This window comes from Protopterus annectens, chromosome 11.part0 (assembly GCF_019279795.1).
Source record: "Protopterus annectens isolate FY-2018-M chromosome 11.part0, PAN1.0, whole genome shotgun sequence".
Taxonomy (NCBI): Eukaryota; Metazoa; Chordata; order Ceratodontiformes; family Protopteridae; genus Protopterus; species Protopterus annectens.
Window position 1 is genome coordinate 1315910604 of NC_056745.1, and position 24650 is coordinate 1315935253.

At 37.8% G+C, this 24650-nt stretch overlaps 1 protein-coding gene and 1 pseudogene across 1 annotated transcript in view; both read left to right on the top strand.

The window, feature by feature from the left end:
• Positions 1–16009, top strand: part of LOC122815967 — a 130923-nt pseudogene extending 114914 nt beyond the window's left edge.
• The window catches only part of LOC122815830 (kielin cysteine rich BMP regulator), a 2917372-nt gene that overhangs the window by 1814209 nt on the left and 1078513 nt on the right, over positions 1–24650 (top strand). The window contains exon 30 of the mRNA XM_044088633.1: positions 18962–19144. Within this exon, the coding sequence (XP_043944568.1) occupies positions 18962–19144 (183 nt within the window). The remainder of the gene's footprint in view (positions 1–18961; positions 19145–24650) is intronic.

A 24650-nucleotide genomic window follows, 5' to 3' on the forward strand; every position in this document is an offset into this window, starting at 1 on the left:
GGATGACTATATCGCTTTACATGTACTTGTGTAGAGTGGTATTGTTATGCCATGGCAGGTGTTGTGGGCCATGACAGGTGCTGTATGCTGGCATGCATCATGACTACACATCACACTTTGTGTATCTTTGTTGCATGATGTTAAACTGGCAGTAGTGTTACATAATGACAGGTGTCTCACAGACCTGTGTATGTTTCTCTCCAGGGGTCTTTGTGGCTAAGCTATGGAGACTTGGCAGCAATACAGTGGCAGAGGATGGCATGGCAGCACAGCAGAAATATGACACTGGTAATGTACGGCAGTATATGTGCATAGTTATCTAGGTGTATATGTGTAGAACAGTGTGTCAGGGACAATGGGGGGAGTCAGCATTATCATGCATGCATACTCTGTGACAAGGTCTGCTACCCTTGCTAAGTGTCACCTGGGTGCTTCGTCCATACAAATCTAAGTGGTGGCAGACAGCAGTTATGCCTATATAGATGAGGGCTATTTAGGTCCAGCAGCTAGTCACACGGCAGTAAAATGCATGACCCTTGCACATTAATAGTCCATATAGCCGTGTGCGTACTGCTGCAAGGGAATATATTTGTATATAGACACACACGAGATTAGAACCCCTACCTGTCTAGTGGTACACACTATAGCATGACATAGTTATCACATGCACTATGGAGCTTGTCTGATATTAGATTGTCAGTCAGTGCTCTTAAGGTGGATAACATCAGCAGGTGTTGTAAGGGAGACCAATGTTGAGGAAGATGCTAGTCACATGGCCATAAAATTAATAATCATTGCACAGTGAGATTAGAACCCCATGCCTACCTATTACACACTCTAGCTCACAGAAATTATTGCACGAGCCACATATTATATCTGCTGAATATGTGGATGCAGCCACAGTACTTGTGGACTAAGCAATGTGGCCTTGTATTACACAGCATGTGTGGTCTCAGAGTGCACCTGCTTGATGCTGTTATTGTATCTAGTGTCCCAGGAATGGGCTACCTGTTAATACCCCTGCTATGTGTGTACAGTTACCAGTATAGACATGTCTGCCCAGTTGCAGGTTTGTAGGTGGAAAATTGGCCAGTGACAATATGGCCTGTCCTGTCCAAGTCCTGCATTGCAACCATTGCACATTACACCACCTGCTCACCGTTGTCTGTCTAGAGGGTGACATTCCACAGGCACAGGGTTCTGTGGGTGAGTGGATTATGTCCTTTTGTGGCCTTGGTTTGTTACCATCAGACAACTGTTGTGATGTGTAGGTGAAGATAACCCCAGCATTCTGTATACGTTATGTAACTTTGCTATGTAGATATATGTGGAGAGTCTATATCAATCCACACATTTATTTAGCTATTTATATATATATATATATATATATATATATATATATATATATATATATATATATGTGCCACATACTGATAGGGTAATCATGTGTGAGGGAGATAGGGAGAGACAGATGCTTATACATAGGTGTCTGTATGTACAGACATATTTCCACATAGCAGTTCTTTGAGCAGATGAGGCAACAGACATGGGCTCAAGGTAGCTAAGTGTAGGAGCATGCCCAATGTGACTGTCAGTACTTGCAAGGTGACTCCAGGCCAGACTTATGTGTATTCCAGTCCGGAAATTTGTGTGCTGCAGCCAGTTGGCTGCTGGACCAGTTTCCACAGTCCAGTACCTCCCTGATATTTTGTCCAAGGCATTCCCCGGCTGTTTGCTGAACATAATATGTGACCCATACCTATCAACTGTACAGATTGTAGTAGAATGTGTAGAGTTTTGCATCATATTTTTGTTACGTTGTACATAGCATTGTGATTTTCTTTCACATTAGGGGCAAAACATTATAGACTTCTTCTTCTTCTTTTGGCTTTTCCTGGTTAGTGGTCACCACAGCGGATCACCTGTCCACTCATGATTGGCAGTAGAGTTTTATGGTGTCGAGTTGCCAGCACAGTGCCCAACCTTCCACAGAAGGCACACACATGCACACCCTCATGCCTAGGGCCAATTTAGAGTGTCCAATCCACCTACAGCATGTCTTTGGGATGTGGGAGGAAACCGGAGCACCTGGAGGAAACCCACGCGACCACAGGGAGGACTTGCAGACTCCACACAGAAGGCACCCCAGCTGAGGATCAAACCGGAGAACCTCTTGCTGCACCACCGTGGCCGGCCCGCAAAACATTATAGACTGACATTAGAAAATGATAAGAGACATTTGAGGGACTGAGTCCATACACATCAGGAGATTCATGCTAATGCAAGACCTGTTATTCTATCAACTTTCCACATTTGTCTGGCCAATAGTTAATCCTTCTCCTTATATTTGGGACTTTGTCCCACTATTGTTCATGGCTTTGTCCAGATTCCCTGCTCTAAAAGGTTGAGACGTATGATGTGACTGGGGTACATGATGTAACACCACACACAAAGTGACAGTCTTCATACCTCTCAATATACATGATTTTGCAGACTGTCCAGCATTCCATCCCATATGTCTGCTCTGTTCCTCATACAGTTGTCTTTTTCCAGTAATGTGCTACAAAATGCAGCCCACTGAACTGTTGTAACTACTGACACACTTAAGTGATGGCCTTGACATACTGCGGCTAATGTGATCTGTTGTAACCTGTTGTTATACTAGCCACCCTCTTGGTTACTCAGAGCATGTATAATGTCTGTAGGTTTGGACCTCTGCCCCCCCCATTTTCTCTGGCTTTGTCCAGTGTCCTGGCAGTAACAGATTATGGTGTTATGACAGTCTGTGGGACTCCTACCATATGAGTAACTCACATGCAAATGTTGTAGGTGTGGCCAGCTTCAAACCATCAAACACCATCAACCATGGCAATATCCTTAGCACAATGAGCCACAGCTGCCTCCAGAAAGTAAGGTTTAATTCCTCACACTATTAACAGCGTGCAGACTTACACTGTCATCCCTGCTGTGACCCCTATGTTTCGTGGAAAATACAACATGTGGCCAGATTCTTTGTGACAACCCTTAAATTGTGCGGTCTGCTGATATATCCTTGCAAACATACTGTTACTGCAGTTGTATGGGAACACTGATGTGTTAGGGGTAGGGGACTCTGGCATTGACAGTCGTGCATCTGTCCTACGACCCCACTGTTTGGCATTTCCCTTGCATAATGCAGTGGGGTTTCCAGACATGTGGCCAAATGCATATTATGGGGCACCCAGTAGTGGACAGAGTACCTGTTGTCCCAAGTAGCTGTTAGTTCTCTGCAAGTAGTCCAGTAGCCCACTCTATTCCCTTACATACATGCAGCAGATCCATGTATATATGCTACCACAGTTTAGTACCCCATACATTTGTTGTATAGGATAGTGACTTACCTTGCAAATGCAGCGGTTGAGAGACCTGTGTTTCAGGGCTGACTCTGATGCACGCAGTACACAGCCAACACCTGTTTAGGTACAGATTGTGTGGTCTGGTTGGCATCCTTTTTACTATGTATGTGAGGTGGAGTGAGGTGTCAGTCCCTAGGACCCTAGGTTGTCAGTGCATGTGCTATGTGTTGTCTCTTGGCCAATGCCAGGGCAAACTGTGCATGCATACATCTGCCTACAGGTATAACCTCAGGGGGTTCCTCCTCTGAGTCCCCATGTGGGTATGGCTGTCAGGACCTAGGCACTGGTCGGGGGCTGTGTATCCCTTCCCTCTGATGATCCTGCCACAGCTATTTCTGCATGATCATATTGTGTTGCATGGCACATACTGTGAACATCTGTACACATGTGCCTGGACAGTACTGCAGGGCTCCACAAGATATATCTGTGCACCTGAACTGTGACTTGAGCAGCCAAAACACATGCTCTTTGATGTTCCTAGTTTGTGCATGTGCCTCATTATGGTGTTCTTCGGTGGTTGTGTGTGCATTTCTGATGGGTGTCATCATATGTGGTTCCAGTGCGTAGCCAGCATCTTCCAATAGATGGCCGTATGGGATGTCCCCCCTGGCAAACATCTGGTACAGCGGTGATGCATGCCAGATATGGGAGTCGTGATAACTGGCAGGGCTGCCAGCACACACATTCATGATAATGCCCATTGGAATTGCACATGACCTAGCAGTTGATGGAGTGATAACCCTTGTGGTTGATGTAGACTCTACCCTCCTCACCAGGTGGTGCTTTGATGTGTACATGAGTGTAGTTTATGGAACCCAGTACCCCAGGTTAGTGTGCTACATGGTAGAAGAGTTGCATGCTGCTAGCCCTCTCCTCAGGGGTGTGGGATAAATAACTGTGCTCACTGGAATGTGTTAGCATGGCATCCAAAAAGTGGTGGAGCACCCTGGATGCTGATGCCTGTGAGACCCCCCCATCATGTCCCCAGTTAGTCTTTGGAAAGTACCTGTAGCTAGTATACTAAGGGCTACACATACCTTTGTTTCCACTATGATGGGTTCGGCTCTGTTGGCTCTGGGTCTGAGTTGAGGGCGGCAGAGCTCAGTGAGCTCTTGTAGTATGTCCCTGTCTACCCTGTAGCTCTCTACAATCTCCAGCTCATGTAGCCCCTAGAAGGTTACCCTGGGCCTGAACACTCTTTTCCTTCTCAGCTTAGGCCTATTTCCAGCAGCAGCATCTTGCACATACAGCTGTAACAGTGCTGCAGTAGCCCCTAACATTGCTTAAGTTGAAACTACCACGTTAGTACTCCACTGGTGCAGAGTATGAGGTGAAATCAGATTGTAGGATGAATGCAACTTTTCTAGTGCTCTGCTGTAGGTATAGCCTATGTGACTGGCTACCTATGATGCATTCCACCTGTGAAGTATATCATTATCAATGTTTTAATGGCCTAGTTTAACTGGTTAAGGGGTTATCGGTAATTTGTATATGATTGGCTTTCCCAGGCAATTTTTTTTAAACAACCTTCCCTGCTAAGCACTGTGGTGTGGCTCGCAAACCCATGCCACAGATATAAACAATTATCAGTACTCATTAGACACACTCCATAGATGGGCATGCTCAACGCAGCAGCATGCCATGCAGACATGCTCAAACTAGTTAAAACATGCACCCTGAAGTTAAGCAAAGCTTAGTAGGCACTGGACACACACCCCCTGCTCAGCTCAGTAAAGCAGTGTGCAAACAGGTGCTGCTGGGCTCCAAAGTGCTTAAAGAAATACAGACACACCCCCTTTTGATGTCAGCTACTTCTTCTGTAGATACCGACATGGTTCTGGGGCTACACGGATGTGGTCTGCGGGCACACATACCCATTTTTGCTTTTCAGTAATCCCAATTTGCATACAGATCCGTGCACACAACCAGGAAACTACACTATTCCAGAACCTGCCTCCTTAGCAACCACATAAAAATACCATTGTACATACTCCATGCAAGGCCCTATAATGTATTATTGTCACATATTTTATTTTTTTCATTTTTACACCTTTAAATGTTTTCTTTTTGCATAACGGCATGTTTGCATACTGCTGCACATTGTGCAAACATAATATGAGTATTACAACAAATTATTATTTCAAATTATTTTCCATTACTTTTGGGGCACACAGAGCATGGTTTTGCACATGTCTGTGTTAGTTATGCAATTTCTGTCCTTCTAACTAGACTTTTGTTGACTATGTTCACTTTTTTATCTTGTGTACATGGCATTTTTCCATGTACACTTCGGACACCAACACAGGGTCTGCAGAACTGCCTGTCTGCTTGCTGGATCATTCCAACACCCTCATTTGCATGACGTTCACCTGCTTATGAGGTGATTTGCATGCCACAGACACTTCCGTGTTTGCACACTTGGGCATGCCCCTAAGCTCCATTTACATACATACATACATACAAATATTTCAAGCACAGGCATTAATGCCCTTCTAGCTTGCCAATGTACCAAAACACTTGTTCCCATAAAAAGTGTCTAGGCTGTTCTTAAAAAATATCTAAACTAGTACTTGCTTTAATGTAATTTGGTAGTCTGTTCCATGCATCAGATACTCTGTCAGCGAACCAATTAATACACTTCTCCTTCCTATAGAATCTTCTACATAGGTTGTCTGATGATTCGCTACTACTGCTTGATAACTCCAAACATTCCCAGAGGTAGTTGTCTCTAAATGCCTTATATACCTGACTGAATAAGATCTCATCTTAGATATCTGTAAAAGACACTGTACAAGTTCAGATATTTTAGTATTTCATAATAAATTAAATTTTCACATCCAAGGATGCCCTTGGTATATTTCAGCTGCATTCTTTCCAGTTTACCCATGCTTTTTTTCCTAAAAGGTTTCCATATTGTTATTCCATACTCAAGTTTGGGTCTAACATAACTAACAAATAGTGACTTCATTATTTTTGATTTCCTAGACTTTATAAATCTTTTTATACAACCTATAGTTCTAGAAATATCATTAACCAATTGGTTGACATGATTAGAAAAACTCATAGCTGAATCTACCCAAATACCCAGGTCCTTAAATGAGTCTACAGTTTCAATCACTGTGTGTTGTATTAAATATTCACCTTTCAGTTTATGTCTCCCAAATCTCATATGCTTAGATTTTGATGTATTTATCAGCATGTTATTCTCTTGTGCCCAAATGGTCAATTTAGTCAAGTTATTTTGCAGGCATGTCTTATCTGTATCACATATAATCAGTTAACCCAATTTCAGGTCATCTGCATATAGACTATAGAACACCTCAGATGAAAAAGTTAAGTCATGAAAGATACAATCTAAACAAGTAAAAGCATAGAACAGAGTCCTGTGGGACACCCTGACTGCAACCAAGGATTTCACCCATCCAGTTGATGTATACTTGCCATGTCCTGTTTGTAAACCATGCAACTATCCATCTTATCAGGAGTACATCAATACCTAGTTGTACTAATTTATTAATCAGTGTTATGTGTATTATCCTGTCAAATGCTGAAGTTAAATCTATATAAATTACATCACAGCCCAGTTGTTCATTCATATCTGTTATTATACTGTTATAGAACATCATTTTACAGGTAGTAATAGATCTGTTTTCAACATATGCATGCTGATATATAGTTTCAAGTCCCAACCTATCCATTTCTGACAACAGTTTATCCAATATTACCTTCTCCATTATTTTTCCACAACATGAAAGTAGACTCGTAGGTCTATATGACACTGGGTTTGTCCTACTCCCCTTTCCCTTAAAGACAGGCTTAATAAGCACATGTCTCCAATCTTGAGGAGTCTCCCCATATTTATATGACCTAGTGAATAATAAATATAATGGTACTGTAAGTTCTTGCTGAAGAGTTCTTAAGTCATTGTTACTAATTCTATCTCCTCCCTGTGCTTTGTTTGGATCCAGTTTGCACAGTTCTTTTTCAATATAATCTACTTTGATTCCAGTATCTGGAGTTACCTGGATGTCACACTAATAACTTACCACCACTTTTTGTGGAGCCAAGCTGTTTTGCATAAAACTTTGTAAATCTATCTATAATCTGTTGTGTCTGAGAAAATAAATTTTAGAGTCTGCACATAGTTTATCAATTTGTGTCTTTACTCCTTCCACATTTTATGTATCTATAAAAAGGTTTCCTATTATGCTCAATAACTTTATGTACATTTTCTTCATATTTTTCTTGATCTTGTCTCACACTATGCTTAATTTGTTTGTCCAGCTTGTTTATTTCAGTTTTCAACATTGTAGTTCAACCTGTCTTCCATTTCTTATATTGTTTGTCTCTCACCTTAATCAGTTATCTTGTTTTTATGGACATATATCCCCCTGACGTTGTATGCCTAGATCCTGATGTTAAACATTTTTTTGATTTTTTTGTACTCAATTTATCTTTCAAAACTTTCCACATTACGTCTTCAGTTTTTCCACTGAACGCCTCATTCCAGTTAGCTTTACATAGTGACTGATTTGCTTCCATATAATCTGTAATAAACCTTCTGTGCATTGGCTTAGATTTCAGTTTGACAGAATTATCTAGCAAGAAAATAACCTTTATAACCCCATGATCACTGCACATCAATGGTGGTAAAAATTGACTTGAAATTACAGTTATTTCTTTGGGAACACAATCTCTAGTATGTTCCATCCCTTCGTAGTTTTTTTTTTTTACAATCTGAAACAAATGTTGTTCCTGAATATACGCTGTGAATAATTTCCTTACTAATGTTATTGAATCAATATTATTCCAGTCTGTTTCTGGTAAATTTAAGTCCACAGCTAATATTATTCTTCCCTCCTGTGTTTCATGCAAGAAATGTATGAATTCCTCTAGGTCATCTGCAGTTGACTTTGGTGGTCTGTACACTCCAATGATTGTTATATGTTCCAGGGTTGTCTTTATTGTCACAGTTACACAGTCTATAGTATTGGTGTTATCATTGAACATGCAATAATCACAGGTCTCATAGGTATCTTTAATCACTATCATAACACCTCCACCTGATTTTTTGTTAGAATGTCTGTTACAGTAAAAACATTTATACCCTGAAAGAACTGGTTTCCAGTCATAGTTCTTTCATAAACAATAACAACATCAATCTTGTGGGAACTTAGCAAATTTTCCAATAAATAAAAAAACTGTATTATTAATGCTCCTAGCATTAAAAACCATTACAGATGCATCAAATCTTGCTATCTGTGAACTGTTAAATTTTTGACCTGGCAAAAATGCTGCCTAGTATTTAAAGTATCTACTGCAAAAATGATCTTCCCTGATCTTGACAAATGCACAGCATCTTGAGTGAACATGTGTGCCCAAAATTAGGCTTGGATGCTCTACAAATTTTCAATTTTTTAAACAGAATTTTTTTTCCATGTAGGTATTTGCCCCAAAAATATTTTCATTCACAAGGACCTGACTATCCTTTCTATAAGTGATTTGTGAAAAATACATCCTAACACCAGCACAAGCTGTACTATCTAAGAGGGTTGTCAGTTCCCTACTAACAGCCAGAGAATCTTTGCAGATGACATCATTTGTACCAACATGAATAAAAACAGATCCATACTTCCCTTGCATTAAGGCATTCCAAGGCTTGTCTCACATATTCTAATTTTTCTCCTGGCAAACATAACACTAGTCATTGTTCAGTATCATCTCTGCAAATATAAGTATCAGTTCCTCTAATAACTGAATTTCCAATTACAAGAATAACTTTGCTGGGTATCTCTGAAGAATGTTCAGCTTCTAATACAGTAATATCTGCTCTGCCAATTGTTATGAAGGATAGATCTTCATCACCATTAGTCTTATTAATCCCACTGTTTTCATTGTGTATTAAATTCTCATCCAGCTGGTATTGTAAATCCATGGCTAGAGCTATGTTGTCAACATCTGTTGTTCTCTTCTTTTTTCTTACAGAAATGTTCTTCAATCCTTCCTCAATCAATTTTGATTTCTTCCTTTTTACCTGCCCCTTGCCTCTTTTTTCTACCTTCTCCATTGGAAAAATTATGCTTTTTTTCTGTAGACTTAAAGTTTTCTGATATAAAAATATCATAATTCTCTGTAATCTGTGTGTTACATAACAAAGCAGTGTTCTTTTTACTGTGTATTCTCTTTCCTTTACAGTCATTAATCAGTGTCTTGTTCTTCCTTGTTATTTGTTGTGAACTTCTTCCTTTCTTTCTTTTTTTGTTTTCTTCTAAACAAACTGGGTCCTCAGACTGCTGAATATTTGCATCCAGGATTCCAAAGTTGTCAGGGGCATTGTCTCATTTTGTAGGGTTGAATGATCTTTGCAGAAAATAAATGCATCATTTCCTAAATGTGTTCTATTTATTCTATGCCCAACATTATTTAGTTCATCCAGTCATTAATATATGAAACAACAGTTCTCTAAGCCATGCCAATTGCACAAGTACAATCATCATCATTAAGTCTAGCTTTACTTCTAACAATGGTAAGCAAATCATCCAGCTTTTGACACGAGGAACCCAGATCACCAGTGTTATCAGCTGTTACCTTTAAAGATGTATAGCATTTATTACACTGTACAAGATATGTGTGCATTAGCAAATTGTTAAATTACATATTCATTTAAGAAATCCATATTCAACTTCAAATGAATAAAATATTGCAAAAGAAAAGAATAATCAAAATCATGATCCACAGAATTCAAAGAAAATTTAAATCAACTTATGTGATAAAAATCATATCAGCAATATACGACTAAATAATAAAATATAGTAAAATTGTTCTGACCATACAAGTTCTACAAGCCAGACAATAGTTGTGATTTCTTTACATCTCATTATTGCTCGCAGTCATGCTTCTTTTTAACAGTAAAGCTATATAAATCACAAACCAAGATAGAAATGTTTAGATATGCTGAGGATTTTCCTCGCTTCAGTCTGTGTAAATTTATAGCTGTCTAGGCCCCTTGTGGTGTCTAGAGCTTGCCTGTCTAAAACCTATGCCTTTCTAACAACCAACAGTGAAATTAAAGGTAAAACAACAAATATGAATCAAAATAAATCTTGTTAACAAGCAGTCCCTTCCTACCTACAAACAGTGAAAAACAGTGATAACAAATACAATAAAAATTTAAATAAAATTTCTCTTATCAGTCAAATCCACAGTAAATCACAAACCAATATAGGATTGTTTAGATATGCTCTGGATGCTACTGGATTGCACGGCTGCTTACTTTTGTGTAAGCTCTGTGCCACTATGCTTACATGGAAAATTAATCCATGTAGGCTTTATTGAATTCCCCCTTTGTGTTTGCATGTCACTTGCTTCAGCACTGAACTGACATATTGTACATTTAGGCAGAAAATGACCACAGAAGATGTAACTCACCTCTTCTCAGGTGAAGGCTGAAAGGATAGTTGTCTTTGAAACACTGAGTCACCTTCTTAAGATCAGATGTTGCTTTTATCCTACTGAAATCAAATCAGCCCATCATCTTTATGATGTCACATCACTATATCATCATGTCATTGACTTTGTGTGTATATATGTATGTATATATATATATATATATATATATATATATATATATATATAATTATATATATATATATATATATATATATATATATACACATATATATATATATATATATATATATATATATATATATCTACACTTTACATCTACACTTTACATCTGAAAAAGTTGAAAGCACATTTGACCGAAAAATTTTTGGGGGGATGAAAAACTGTAAAAGCACAAAATGTTGAAAGCACATTTGACTGAATGCTTATTGGTATAGTGTTTGTTATGAGGAGTGAGGAAAAAAAAAGTAGTTGTATATGTGCAAGTGTTCCAGAGTTAAGGTTAGGAAGGGGCGGTTTTAGTGTTTTGGAAGTTTGGTGTTATGTATGTTCTGTGTCCTTTTATCTTGTGTAGTGGCGCTGTTATGGAAAGGGTTTTTAGTAACCTAATGCATAGGGTTAGGATTAGAGCTAGGGTTAGGGCAAGGGAAGAGGTAATTATGATTAGGATTAGGGTTAGCATTAAAGTAAGGGTTAGGCTTAGGGCTAGGGGAAAGGAAGGGTTAAGGTTAGGGTTAGGGCTAGGGGAGAGGTAGGGTTAGGGTTAGGGTTAGGACTAGTACTAGTGTTAGGGTTAGGACTAGTGTTAGGGTTTGGGATAGGGGGTTAGGGGAGAGGCAGGGTTAAGGTTAGCACACATCAGTAAAATAGACATGGTGGCATTTGCAAAGCTTCTACAACATCAGTGTACTCTGTCATTATTGTCTGTTTTATCTGCCTATTTTTATTAGCTATATGCCCAATTTTTTAACAATGACAACCTGAAAATGGTTCATTAGAAGCATTCCTCCATCTTTGTTATCAAAGTTTGAATAAACACATTAGTAAATGTCAACAAAGCAAATAGACAAACCACAAATGAGCAACAAATCTGCCAACATAATAATTTCAACAAAACACAAATTAAAGGTCATGCTGTTAAAAGCTGGGATTCTAAACATGAAACTGCACTCATTGCAAGCATTTCTAACCCTGGAAAATGCTGACATCTGTGCCATCACAGAAATATGAGCCAGTTAGGATGGGGTTGAAAACATTTTAATATTAGCTTTCCAACTGTAATTCAATATGTTATCTGCTTGCCATTTTTTTATATGATAATCTTTGATTGTATGGTGCTGGTCTTTTCATATTATGATATTTTATTTTATTTTTAATATTATATGGTTACTAAATGGTGGTCACATGATTGTATTAACTAGTTAAGGAAAGAAAGTGCATGTATATCTGATGAAGTTTTATGGCTCATAGAATGAAAGTGCTAATATATGATTAAAAGTTGAAAAGTATTTAGATGTGGTCGTTAATTTGAAGTCCTAATTACTGTACCGAGTGTTGTTGTTCACATAAGTAAATGTATTAATTCAGTACATCACCACTAATCACTCTGAATCATTTGCATGGTATCCAGCTATATTTCAAAAAAAGGCATCTGTGTTAAGGTCCATGAGTGCTAATTGGTAGTGATATTGGGCCATAGATAATATCATAGTTCAAAGCATCTATATACATTGTCCTAGTTAAGAGTGGGCCAGCTGAAAGATTTGTACCAATGCTCAATAAGGTCACAAAAGCATTGAGTCCCAATATTAAAGTCCTACACATAATTCATTGCCAAATGGACAGATACTATATCAGCAGTATTATTCTTAAACATAAATTTGTAATTTACTTTGGATCTAGTGAAATTAAGTGTGCATATACGTGTATACAGCATGCAGTTCTGCATGTGAATGGTGATAATGGAGAATACTGGACTGCGGCAGTGTTTTTGTGTAACCATTACAATGTTACAGCAGTAACATACTTTGCCAGCTGCAACTCTAACACTAAGACCACTTTGAAGGCTGAAGGAGTATTATTCTACTCTACCTGCCATGCACACCATTTTTCATTAACACCAACAAGAGAGTTTTTTTTTTTTTAAGAAATGGTATGTTCCATAGGCAGTAAAGGAAAACTGTAGACCTCACAATTTGTTGCTATTGTTGCCAGAAGGTACAGTGTTAACACCAATGATAAATAGCACAAAATCCCATTAACTATTCAAACTAACAGTCCCTAAATTTAAAGGAACACATTTAATGATGATGTCAGCGCCTTTGCTGTGACTACAAAGAGTAACGTCTGGGATACACATTAGCAAACCCTGCACAAGACTGACCATTTTCTACCTATTTATTCCACATTATAAGAGAAATGCTTACACATTTTAGAGCTGAAAGATTGAGAACTATGTCATTATACTCCATTCTGCAGTAAATGTTCTAGATTTTGGACATTTGTTCTATACTTTGAGATAAATTTCCACATTTTGAAGATAAAGGTTTAAAAAGCATGCCATATGTCCATTCATTACGCACTGCCCATTTGGTCTTTATTAAGACACGACTGTTTTACATCCCAGCGATGAAATACCAGTATTATGCTAGGAAACCCCCTTCTGTAATTTCTTGCATTATTCTTTGCTGCTCCGTGGAAATGCAAGATACCTAAAACCTATTCTGCCAAATTGCCACTCATATTTCAGAAAAACACACATTGGTGTTTCCAAAGTATCCACAAGCTCAAGCAGTCAGAAGCTTATATAAATGACAACATGTTACACCTTGCATAACACATCATTCACATTCTGGGTCAGATGTTATCAAAGACCAGTGTTCTCCATTATCAGCATTCAGAGGCAATTAAGATGATTACTGTAGAGATGCAAGTTGAAAAGTATACATGCCGACCACACTTATTTATTTATTCCATAACAGAAAATAGTTAAATACAAGTTTTTTTAAACTAAATATGTAGTTCATTACTCCTGAAGCAAAGGTTGCTGGAAGACTGATCATAGCGATTACTTATTTGTACTATCCATACAAAGATCAAAAACCCAGCTGGTTATTCAAAATTTTGTTGAGTAATATTAAAAGTAAACACAGTAAAGACAGCAAAAACATCATGCAGCCTTTTTATTGTAACATGACTGCCATAGGTTTACAAACAGGTAAAGACATGTCATGAAAACATTTTTGGTTCAAATATGGCTTTTACTATACTTTCCTGCATCTCTCCATATCCTTTGCTCTTTTTGAGGTTAAGAAACTGAACTAATGGCTTTCTCTAGGAATGCTTTCCTTTGGACCACCATTATTTCATTTGCTACCAAGGCCATGAAATATCTGTGTTATGATAGGTTATGTTAGGTTCATCTGTTGCAGTATGATAGACACGTTTTTAGTGCTATAACAGATGAGAATCTTCCTGAGAGCTTAGAGATGTTGCTTCACAAAGATCGTCAGATTTTGAGCCTCATCAATCATCTGGAAAAGCAAGGCTTGGAAAAAGACAGTCTCCATCACGAAGTAAAGACCCTCAAACTTAAAATTGGTGAACTGAATGAGCAATTGAGATGTTGAGGGAAAGTATCCAGGCAAAAGATGAAGCGATTGTGAAAATGTCACATGAAGCGATTGTGAAAATGTCACATGAAGCTAATGAGTGTGATTATAAACTATCCACACAAAACAGTTCAGATAACAATAATATCTCCTGTAGAAGAAATAGACAGGTTAAAGGACACTCTTCAGGGCTATATGATCCAGAATAAATATTTGTAAAGAGATCTTGGAGCTTTCTGTATGATGACTTAATTCGGAAGAGCAAGAGAAAATCCTGGAAGCTAAGTATGCCAGCTTAGAGGCCAAGCTATGTCAAACAGAAAGTAAATACTTGGTATTGCTTCAAGAAGTCCAAAATCCTATATGTTCTGGAGAACAGGCAAATACTGATATCATTTCCAGACTGGTGGAAGATGCCCTAAAAGTGGACAATGCAGAGCACTTGGAACACGCTGTTCTTTAACCACACCCACTCAGTGAGTATGATAGTTATGGTTTCCAGACCATTTCAGAGGAAGACGATGAAGAGAAACTTGTAGCGAAAGCACGGGCCTTAGAATTGAAAACACTTTCGCTTACCGATAGCCAGGAGGCTTCAAATGGAGTTAAATGGGAAAATTATTTTGCAAACAATATGAACAGAGACATGGTGCGTGGTCTAGAACTGAAGAACCTTATTCGATGTGGAATACCACAGGAGTATAGATCAAAAGTGTGGAGGTGGTGTGTTCATTTTCACACTAAAAAAATTAGAGAAGAAAAAAGTCTAAATTATTTCCAGAATTTGTTGCAACAGGGATTTGAGAAACAGAATCCTGCTTCAAAACAAATTGAGTTGGATCTCATGCGGACTTTGCCAAACAACAAGTACTATGCATCCCCCACATCTGATGGCATTCAGAAGCTGCGAAATGTCCTTGTTGCATTTTCATGGAGAAATCCTGTATTGGTTATTGACAGGGTCTTAACAGGTTAGCAGCAGTAGCCCTTCTCTTCCTGGACCAGGAAGATGCCTTTTGGTGTTTAGTGATGATTGTGGAGATTTTCATGCCACGTGACTATTACACCAAAACATTACTTGGATCACAGGTGGATCAGCGTGTGTTCAAAGATTTCATGACTGAGAAGCTCCCTCGGCTGCGTGCTCACTTTGAACACCACAAGGTTGACTATTCTCTCATCACGTTTAACTGGTTCTTGGTAGTCTTTGTAGACAGTGTTGTCAGCGACATCCTCTTTAAAATATGGGACTCTTCTCTATATGAAGGACCAACGATCATTTTTCGTTATGCACTTGCTTTATTCAAGTTCAGAGAAGATAAAATTCTGAAACAGCAGGATTCTGTGCCAATTTTTAAGCACCTTCAATATTTTACACGTACAATCCTTGATGGGTGAAAATTAAACAGTATAGCTTTTGCTGGTATGAATTCCTTCCGAATACGGCAGATTCATAATTGCAGAAACTTTCACTTGTTGAATGTCCAACAGGAACTAAAAGAACTTGAAGACATTCGCCAGGATTTCCTGCGGGATTGGGAGAGTCATTTGGATACAGGAAATCTCATCAGTAATGATGAAGAGGAGGACAACTGAGTAGCCTTACTCTTCATTCTTTACATTCCTTGTGTAATCCAGGATAGCGCCAGTATTCTGTTACAGAATGAAGCGAATAATGGCTTTTCCTAAGCATTTCACTGGCATCATATTAGTGGATCAAGTTTTGATCAAAATATGCATGCTATATATTTTATATTTACAGAGCACTTTCATTTTTTAAATCTAGTATTATTATGCTGTTTACATTGGGGTACTCAGAGAAACATTTCATGCCTGCAATTCGCATGCGCGTGTGTGTGCGTGTATGTGTGCATGTGTGTGTATACGTATATGTATATGTATGCATGCAGATTCACTTCAGAATGCAGTGCTAGATTTTTTTGGAGGAAATGTTTCTCTGTGTTTATTTCTGACTCTTGTAGAGTCAAATATTTTCTTAAAGCATTGTTCATTCTTCTTTCACCATTAGGATTAAATAATTATGATAGCATTTGTTTTATAGTATATCATGTTATGGGGAGTTAATTGAAAATGATGTGAACAAACAACTTTTCCCATTTAAATTTGTGTTCTGGGGGGGATACCCATTTATATAGGAGCTTTGGAGTCCTAACCATACTTCATGCAGTCAATTTCAGCAAATCGTTTTTTCACAAAGATAGCTCTAATCTTAAAATATCTGAATTCAGTGGTCTTCTGCAGTGGGTAGCTGATGGGGATTGCTTCTTGTGAGATATCAGGCTAAGAACAGAATTCTTGCATTTTTTTGTCTTCCTGTACATGTGGATACCTCCACTTCTCAGCACACATTATGACACTTTGTAGCACATTGTAGGTAGGTGCTGTCAGTCCCACGGCTTCCTAGTTCTTTTCTGCTGGGTACAGTACTCGAATCTTGAGCCTAGTGCACTTTGTAGGAAAGTTACTTGCATTTGAACTTAAACTGTTTATGTTGCCAGCTCACTGGCCAGTGCACTTATGAACTACTACTGCTATCTGAGAGAGGCTCACACAGATGTACTTTACAAATGCCAGTACTTATCATGCCCAGCAGAAGAAGTTAAGAAAATCTTGTGTGTACTTCGGCTTTAGCAGGATGGAAATGTTTTGAGATTGCCATTGCTTGATCTCAGACTTCCTGGAGTAGGCCCTGACGTACTTAACAGTAGGGCAATTTTATAGTCTCTTCTTCCTTTGGAAGGATAAAATGGTTCGTGCTGTTGCCTTTTCTTTTTTCCTTATGGGATAGGAGGTTCTGCCTGTTCTGGGCCTACTGCATTGAGAACATCAGCGATAGTAGTACCACTGTAGTCAGACCTTGTCAGATCTGTCACTGAGTACAAAGAAACTCTGAGACAAAGTTGGGTTGGGTTGCACGGCTAGGTTTGTAAAGACCCGAGTGGTCATTAGTCTAGTATAAACCTATGAACCTATGATACTGAACTCATTGCTGTCTGTATTGCATTTGAAGCTTTCCTGCATTTTGGACATTTGTGAATGTTGTGTTTTGCTCAGATTATTTATATCTACATACAGGGCAGAATCAAATCCCGGCCCCTGTGCAAAGAAGTTCTGAAGTTATAGACAATTTCTCTCCCAAAATTTATTTTTTTCTGAGTAGCTCATCATCAACCACCTTTTCCCCATTTTTACACGGGGTCAAGGTGTTGCCCGAACTGTCACCACATCTGTCAATTCAGAGCTCCTTAGCATGTCCCATATTTATTTAATATATTTATGGATACTGGTTGAAATAGATGAATGGATGCTCTTAATTAGTGTCACACTTGCTATTTTCCTGGAATGGGTGTTTAAACAGCAGCTGTCCTTGTCTAAAAGTACCAGTCTTCTGATCTGTAAGTCCAGAGCTTGGTACCTGCTTGAAAGATGTATTTTCTCTTGTCTTGGAAATGAGATTCTTCATCTGTTCCATCTCAGAAAGTTTTACTGAGGCGCAAAAGGGAATATTCCTGGATGATCGTCTTAGCACCATTTGGAGTTCTCTTTCTCCTTGCTGCAACATTTGGTGGTTCTCACACCAACCACTACTTTTGGTCTATTGCAACGTCTTCACCCAGACGATGGCCATTCTCTTTGTCTGACTTCTTGCACTATATCTTACTGTTTCAGGCAGCTCAGAAACTGGCTACCAGGATTTCATATGTAAGATGGAAAATGTTTTTACTCTGTTTTCTAAAGGCTATGATCCATTTTCCTACCTTTTGTTTGGATTAGTTTCTGTCCCTGTTCTATAGAGAGTCTGAAACACACTTAAACAAACATTCATCTCTTAGAGAGTTCATGAGTTCTTGAAAAGAGTCCATCTTTCATTTAGAAGCTCTCATTCAGAATCCTTTCCGTAAGTAGGACCCCAGGTTTGTCTTGGAAACTCAAGACTTTCACTATTTTAGACTCTTGCCCCAGATAGCAACTCTTGATTCTTGCTCTCTGTGAGCCTCCAGCCTCATCTGTCAATATGTCTAATCATGGAAAGAGCTGTTACTCGTGCTGCTTACAACAATGTGCTATCATTGTACTGCCTACAGGACCAGGACATGATAAAAAGGGTAGTTTGAACCAGTTCAGCTACCCTCTTACTAAGTAATTACTTGAAGTATTAATTTAACTAAAGCTCTTATGAATGTAATGGTAGCACTTCTGTGTATTAGAAGATTATTTATCTAGCATGCATTGACTACAAATGTAATTTTCACTGTAAAATATCACGAAGATGGTGCGATTATTTTCTGACCAACGATCTCCTATATTTAAATAATCAGAACAGTTCATTGCCATAAGTCAAACTGATGTGCTTTTAATAGGCCAATATTCATCTCTTGTGTAAAGAGCAATGCTGAGTTACTTGATGAAAAAACATATATCTTTTGATCTTGTTTTTTTTTTTTTTTTTTTATTGACAATGTCAAATTATTTCAAAGCAGACTGTGATAAAGGATTAATGACTCCTGTTTTAATACCTTTTACCAGCCCCTCCACTAGAATGCCTCTACTCTGGTCATTCCTTCAAGCATATGGAGCGCTTCTATGACCCTTTGGATAAGTGTCGTATCTGTATTTGTAACAATGGAACTGTGACTTGCCAGAGGAAACCCTGTGCCCCAGTATTATGTTCCCACCCCATTCTCCAGGACTGCTGTCGGACATGTGATGGTAAGGAAAATTTCATATGTAACAGTATTTATTGGAGAGAAGCTTTCAGTTTTGTATTCCTGCCTTTGCTTATAGTGTGCTTTGATTTTTGTTGTTTACTTACCTGTGTCATTGTAACCTGTAGGGAGGATGGAAAAGGTTACTTTTTGGAAAATGGCACTGGGAAATATCCTTCGCGATTATATTTTCTTAATTGTAATGAATTTTAAGCATCATTTCCGAAAAACAAATTTGATGCTGTTCTCATGTCATACTGTCTTACTTTAAAAGAATGTATATAACACTTGGGAATGCTGCATTTTTGCTTTTTTTTTTCATTTTACTGTCGAGTGATGCAACTACTCGCATGAACAAAATGACTTAGGATCCCACCACTTTTGATTCCTGCATATGGAATTTTGGGATACCAATCTATGCAATTCAGTTAGCATTAACCTTGAAATGTATTGCTTTTTGTTGGTGTAATATTTAAATGAATAATTGATAATTTAAATTTAGCAGTATATCCGTGCTTCTGTGTTCATCAGACTGGAGTTTTCTTTCCCTTCTGCACCTCCTTTCCTAACAAGTTAGATCTATTTTCAGTGAAGATCTTGAAAGATTGCTGGAGTTTTTTTCTCAGTGGACTTTAAAAAGCTTCAATGAAGAGAATAGAAAAGTTTTTTTCTTACCTTTGGTGTTGAGTATGTATTTTGCCTGTAGTTGCTCTAGGTCAGACTTAGTGCTGTAGAAGTCTACGTAAGCTCCAACTCTATTTAGCCATAAATTAGGTAACTAGGTAAGAGCGTTAATGATGAAATAATTAAGGGACAACAGGTGTTACTCAATGCAGTAGTTGTGCAGCAACAGTCTTGAAGAACTTATGGATGATGTTGTAGCACTCAGTCTGTGGGTAACATTTTAGACTAAGAGATGAGATAGCTTGTCCTGATGCTTAAATGGACCAACTTGAAAGGATTGACTCTCCAGCCAATGACTTACATGGTTATTACCTCTACTGCAGAAGGGTCTAATAAGAACATCTATACTACTATTGGCTAAGAGGGTAAATGTAGTGGAACTAAAGTGCAATCCTCAGAATATTCACTGCCCTAGTATAGATGGGCTATAATAAATAGGTATCAACAGCGCAGACTGAAGAGGTTGATGACTATCTTTGTAGAGGGGAACCACAATAGGGCAGTAGCATACCCAGACAAAAAGCAATGGAGGATTCAGTAATACTAAAGTGCAGTTCCAGGGGTTAGGGGAGACAGGAAGGTAAGAGAAATGTCTGGTGTCATGGTTTGGAAGAACATGGGGCATAATCCCCAGTACCATAGAAATAGCTTAAAAGGGTAGGTAAGAATATCTTTTTTTTTGTCCTATTAGCTACAAATGACTTTTCTGGAAAGAGATTGGAGCAGTATAGGAAGCTATGAAACTCATTATTTGTACAAATGACATAAACAATGACATTCTGAGATGAGCTGTCTGTCAGTAGTATAAACCATCAAATAAATGGGTTTTAGAAACTTTTTAGAGCTAGCACTAAGTTCTATGTTTTGGCATCACTGGAGACTAGATAGCAAGTCAGAAAGAGAGATGTGCTTATTGGCATGACCAGCTGAATCTGCTTTGTATTTGATGGATGTTTTCCTAAAAAAAATACAATTGCAGGCTTTGTTCAGCTTTCCACAGGCACATTATTTAAATGACAATAAATAACTATTTCATTTTTTTAACTCCCATTAAGAATTATATATGTGATGGGTAACTTGACTGACATCAATGTACTGTATATTCTGAGAATCTAAAAGTAAAATTTGTCAAAACAGTTTATTAAAGTTCTGAATATGCTGGTGTCCTATTAGGACTTGTTCTCTGTATTGTGTGTAAATGGGTAAAGTGGGTATTGGAAAATTCATTCATGCATGAATGTTCATTTTATTTTCACAATTATTTGTTTTATTTATCCTTTGTTGACTGGATTAGTCCTTCTAGGTTGATGGCCTCTTTTCATGACAGACCCAAGGTGGTATTTCCACTACTTGGGAAAATTTGGCCAGAACATTAGGGAACTTACCCTATTCTTCATTGTTGTGAGTGGGACCCATTTTGGAGGAGCACTGCCTGTTTCCATTCCAGGTACAGTAGCATCTCAGAGAAGCAGATGGAGAGAGAGGGAGATAATGGAGTGGTGAAATAAATGAAGGAGAAAGCAAATATTGAGACCGGAGAATATTTGCAACATTCTGAGGAAATGTTTCAAAGAAGTTAGAGATGAGTCAGCAAAGGATGGCTGCATTATTACAACCCTCCAGTTATGAGGGTTTCAGGATGATTTACTTAAAGAAATGGTGGTGCAGAGTGTGCCAGAAAATGAAGGAGACATTTACTGGGAGTATATTATGGAAAAAATTCAAATAGAGGATGCAGAGACAATCCTGAAGAATAGTGGTGAGATGGAAAAGAAAATATATGCAGAGAAAGTAGAAGGCAAAAGTGGAGTAGCAGAAAAGAAGGCAGAAGAAAATCAAAAATGAAAGTAAATGGTAAGGATTCAAAGTAAAGAAGACAAAGAAATGGACAGGTATGAAGTATGGGACAATTTAATAGCTCCTTTGGGTTTAGAAGCACATGAATTAACAGCATTTATTCTTATTACCAAAAGAGACATTTTGTGGCATTATATTTGAGACTATTTTTTCAATGGAAAATTTTCTTGGAGAATAGAAAAAAGTAAAGCCTGTAACCCATGGAGTCTTTATATGATAAAAGCATTTAACAGGGAAATAAAAATATTTGTGTACTGTTTTGAGCAGAGGTAGAAAGAGAGACTTTGAAAGGACATCTGAAAGCTTTATGTAAAGAAGTAATGGAAATAAAAAGTTTATGAAAAAAGTTGTTTATGGACTGATGGCTGGGATTGTTATATTGTGTCAAAAATGGAAAGAAAAAAATATATACATATACCAAGCATGATAAATGTGAAGGCGAATATGGCTGTTGTAAAATACTGGGGACCACCCAAAACATATTTTTTTTAGGAAAAGAAGGACATTTGCTAATGTGAATTGAAATGTTATAAATTTAACAAAACTGGACATTTATGGAGGGATTGCAAAAATGAAAGTAACAGTAAGGAAAAAGAAAAAGAAAGAGAAGAAAAAGACCAAAGAGAAGAAGTGATGTAGTAGAAATAGAAGAAACATTAGATGAGAAAAAATAATAAAAAATACACAGAAGAAGGCTTTGAAATAAGTGATGGTAGAAGACACAAACTGGGAGGTAGTAAAGGGGAAAAATTCTGTTGGTGAAATGGTAAATGACAGAAAAAAAGTTTAAAGGGATAAGTATTAAAGAAAAAAGAAAGGAAATGGATGAAAAAGAATTTATACAGTTAAAGACTGGGTCTTGGTGTAATGATTAAGGTGTTTGACTCACAGACACAAAGCACAGTGTTTGATTGTCACCTTTGGGAAGGAAATTGTAAACAAAGCCATGTAGATCACCACACTGTGTAGCATAAAATATCAAACTTTTTAATATACTTAAAACACATAAAAATGAATAAAACCAATAGATCGAGTAAAACTAGGATAAGTCCCTTCATCATATCCATCCATTCAAATTCAGTCTTCCACTAAAAAGAAGACTACCATCCAATCAAAATCAATAAAGGGGCCTACCTTCCTTCAGAATCGGCTTGGTTTGTACTATACCATTCAAACCGTGAGGTTTGTCAGCTTGTAGATCAGTTATCCAATAAGATTCAATCACCTCAGTCTTATTCACCAAATTTCCAAACAACAAATGAAGAAAGAATACAAACAGAGAAATTAACCATGGCGAGGAAAGATAATCTGGAATTTGGGAAAAGAGAGATGTTCTGGAATAGCTGTATTCTGTAGTAATACAATGAAGATATTAGATGTAACTTTACCAAAAATGGGAAGAGTAATCATTATAAATTTAAAATGGAAAGAACAAGTATATAGAATTATAACATTATATGCATATTGCGTCTTTCGGCTATTCCCGGTTAGGGGTCGCCACAGCGGAACTCCGGTGCGCTAATTATTGGTAGTTGATTTTTACGTGCCGAGTTACCGGCTCTGATGCACAACCTTCAACGAAGGTATGCCCATTCATGCATGTCTCCATGCAGAAGACACTCTAGCTGAGAATCGAACTGGACAGCGTCTTACTGTGAGGTGACAACACTACCGTAGCACCACCACCGTGGGTGGTATAACATTATATGAATGTACTAATTGTAAAAGGAAAGCTTCTTTCATCAGATTTTAGAATATGTAGTGATAAGTATGGATATTATAGTAACCAGTGACTTTAATTGTGATTTAAGATGCAAGAGTAAATGAAAGGAGATGGTATAAGAAAAATGTTAGAAGCCATAAGATGGGGTAAGTTAAAACTCTGGGACAAAAATTCATGGACTTACAAAAGGGTTACGTATAGAACTGAAATAGATTATTTTACAGTATTATAAGATTTAGTTATAGGAGAAGGTAATTGAAACAGGAATTTCTGATCATCTTGCAGTATGGCTAGAGATAAAAATATAAAACTAATGGCATCACAATACCAACAGATACAATCCACTCTGGATAAAATACAGTTCCCAAGAGACCTTGCTGCAGATAAACCTATGCACCTGATGATGACTTCCAGTGGATTAAGGTCAACAGGAAAAGCTGCTGTAGTCAGTCCTAGACCAACTTGTTCAACACAAACCAACAGTGTTCCATGTGGCCAGGGGAACTTTAATAAGCAAACTAATTCCAACAAAACCAGTGGATCAATAGAGACTTGAGTTCTAACAGAGAGGAGACTGTTAGCAGATCAACGTTCACTAACACACGTTTGCAAACATTTGAACTTAAAATGAACAAGGTCCGTAGTCTACAAATTGACAATGCCTATTTGGCAGAATGTATTTGGGTCCAAAGAGTACCCAAAGGACTGCATATGTATAAGTTTCCAAATGGTATTAAAGCTGGACAGAAAGAACTTTTAGCCATGTTTGACCAGCATGGCTTAGAGCTGTTGCTTTTATTATTAAAATTAATAGTAGTAAAATTCAAAAGTTAATGGATGAAATTAATGTGTTAAATCAAAATATTGTGGAGGATGACTGTTTTATGAATTTTGAAGTGAAATATGACAATATTTTTTAACAGGATTGAACAAGTTAAAGAAAATGTGTTGAGAAAACAAGGGAAACTAAGGAGGGATGAACTTGACTATCAGCACAAGGAGGCATACCCACTTCCAAAATGTTATCATGACACCCCCCCCCCACACTTTTTAACCAGAACAGGCAAGATGCAGAAGTTAGGATAGGCCGATATGATGAAAGAAATTAGTCTAGCAACTACAAAACAGAGTTATATGAAGGTGAGACAGATGAAGTTTTTGAGCAAGAATTCCCACTTCCAATGAGATCAGAAAGAATTCTGAATATGAACAGAAACCAAAACAACAATAATTTTTTAGGGTGATC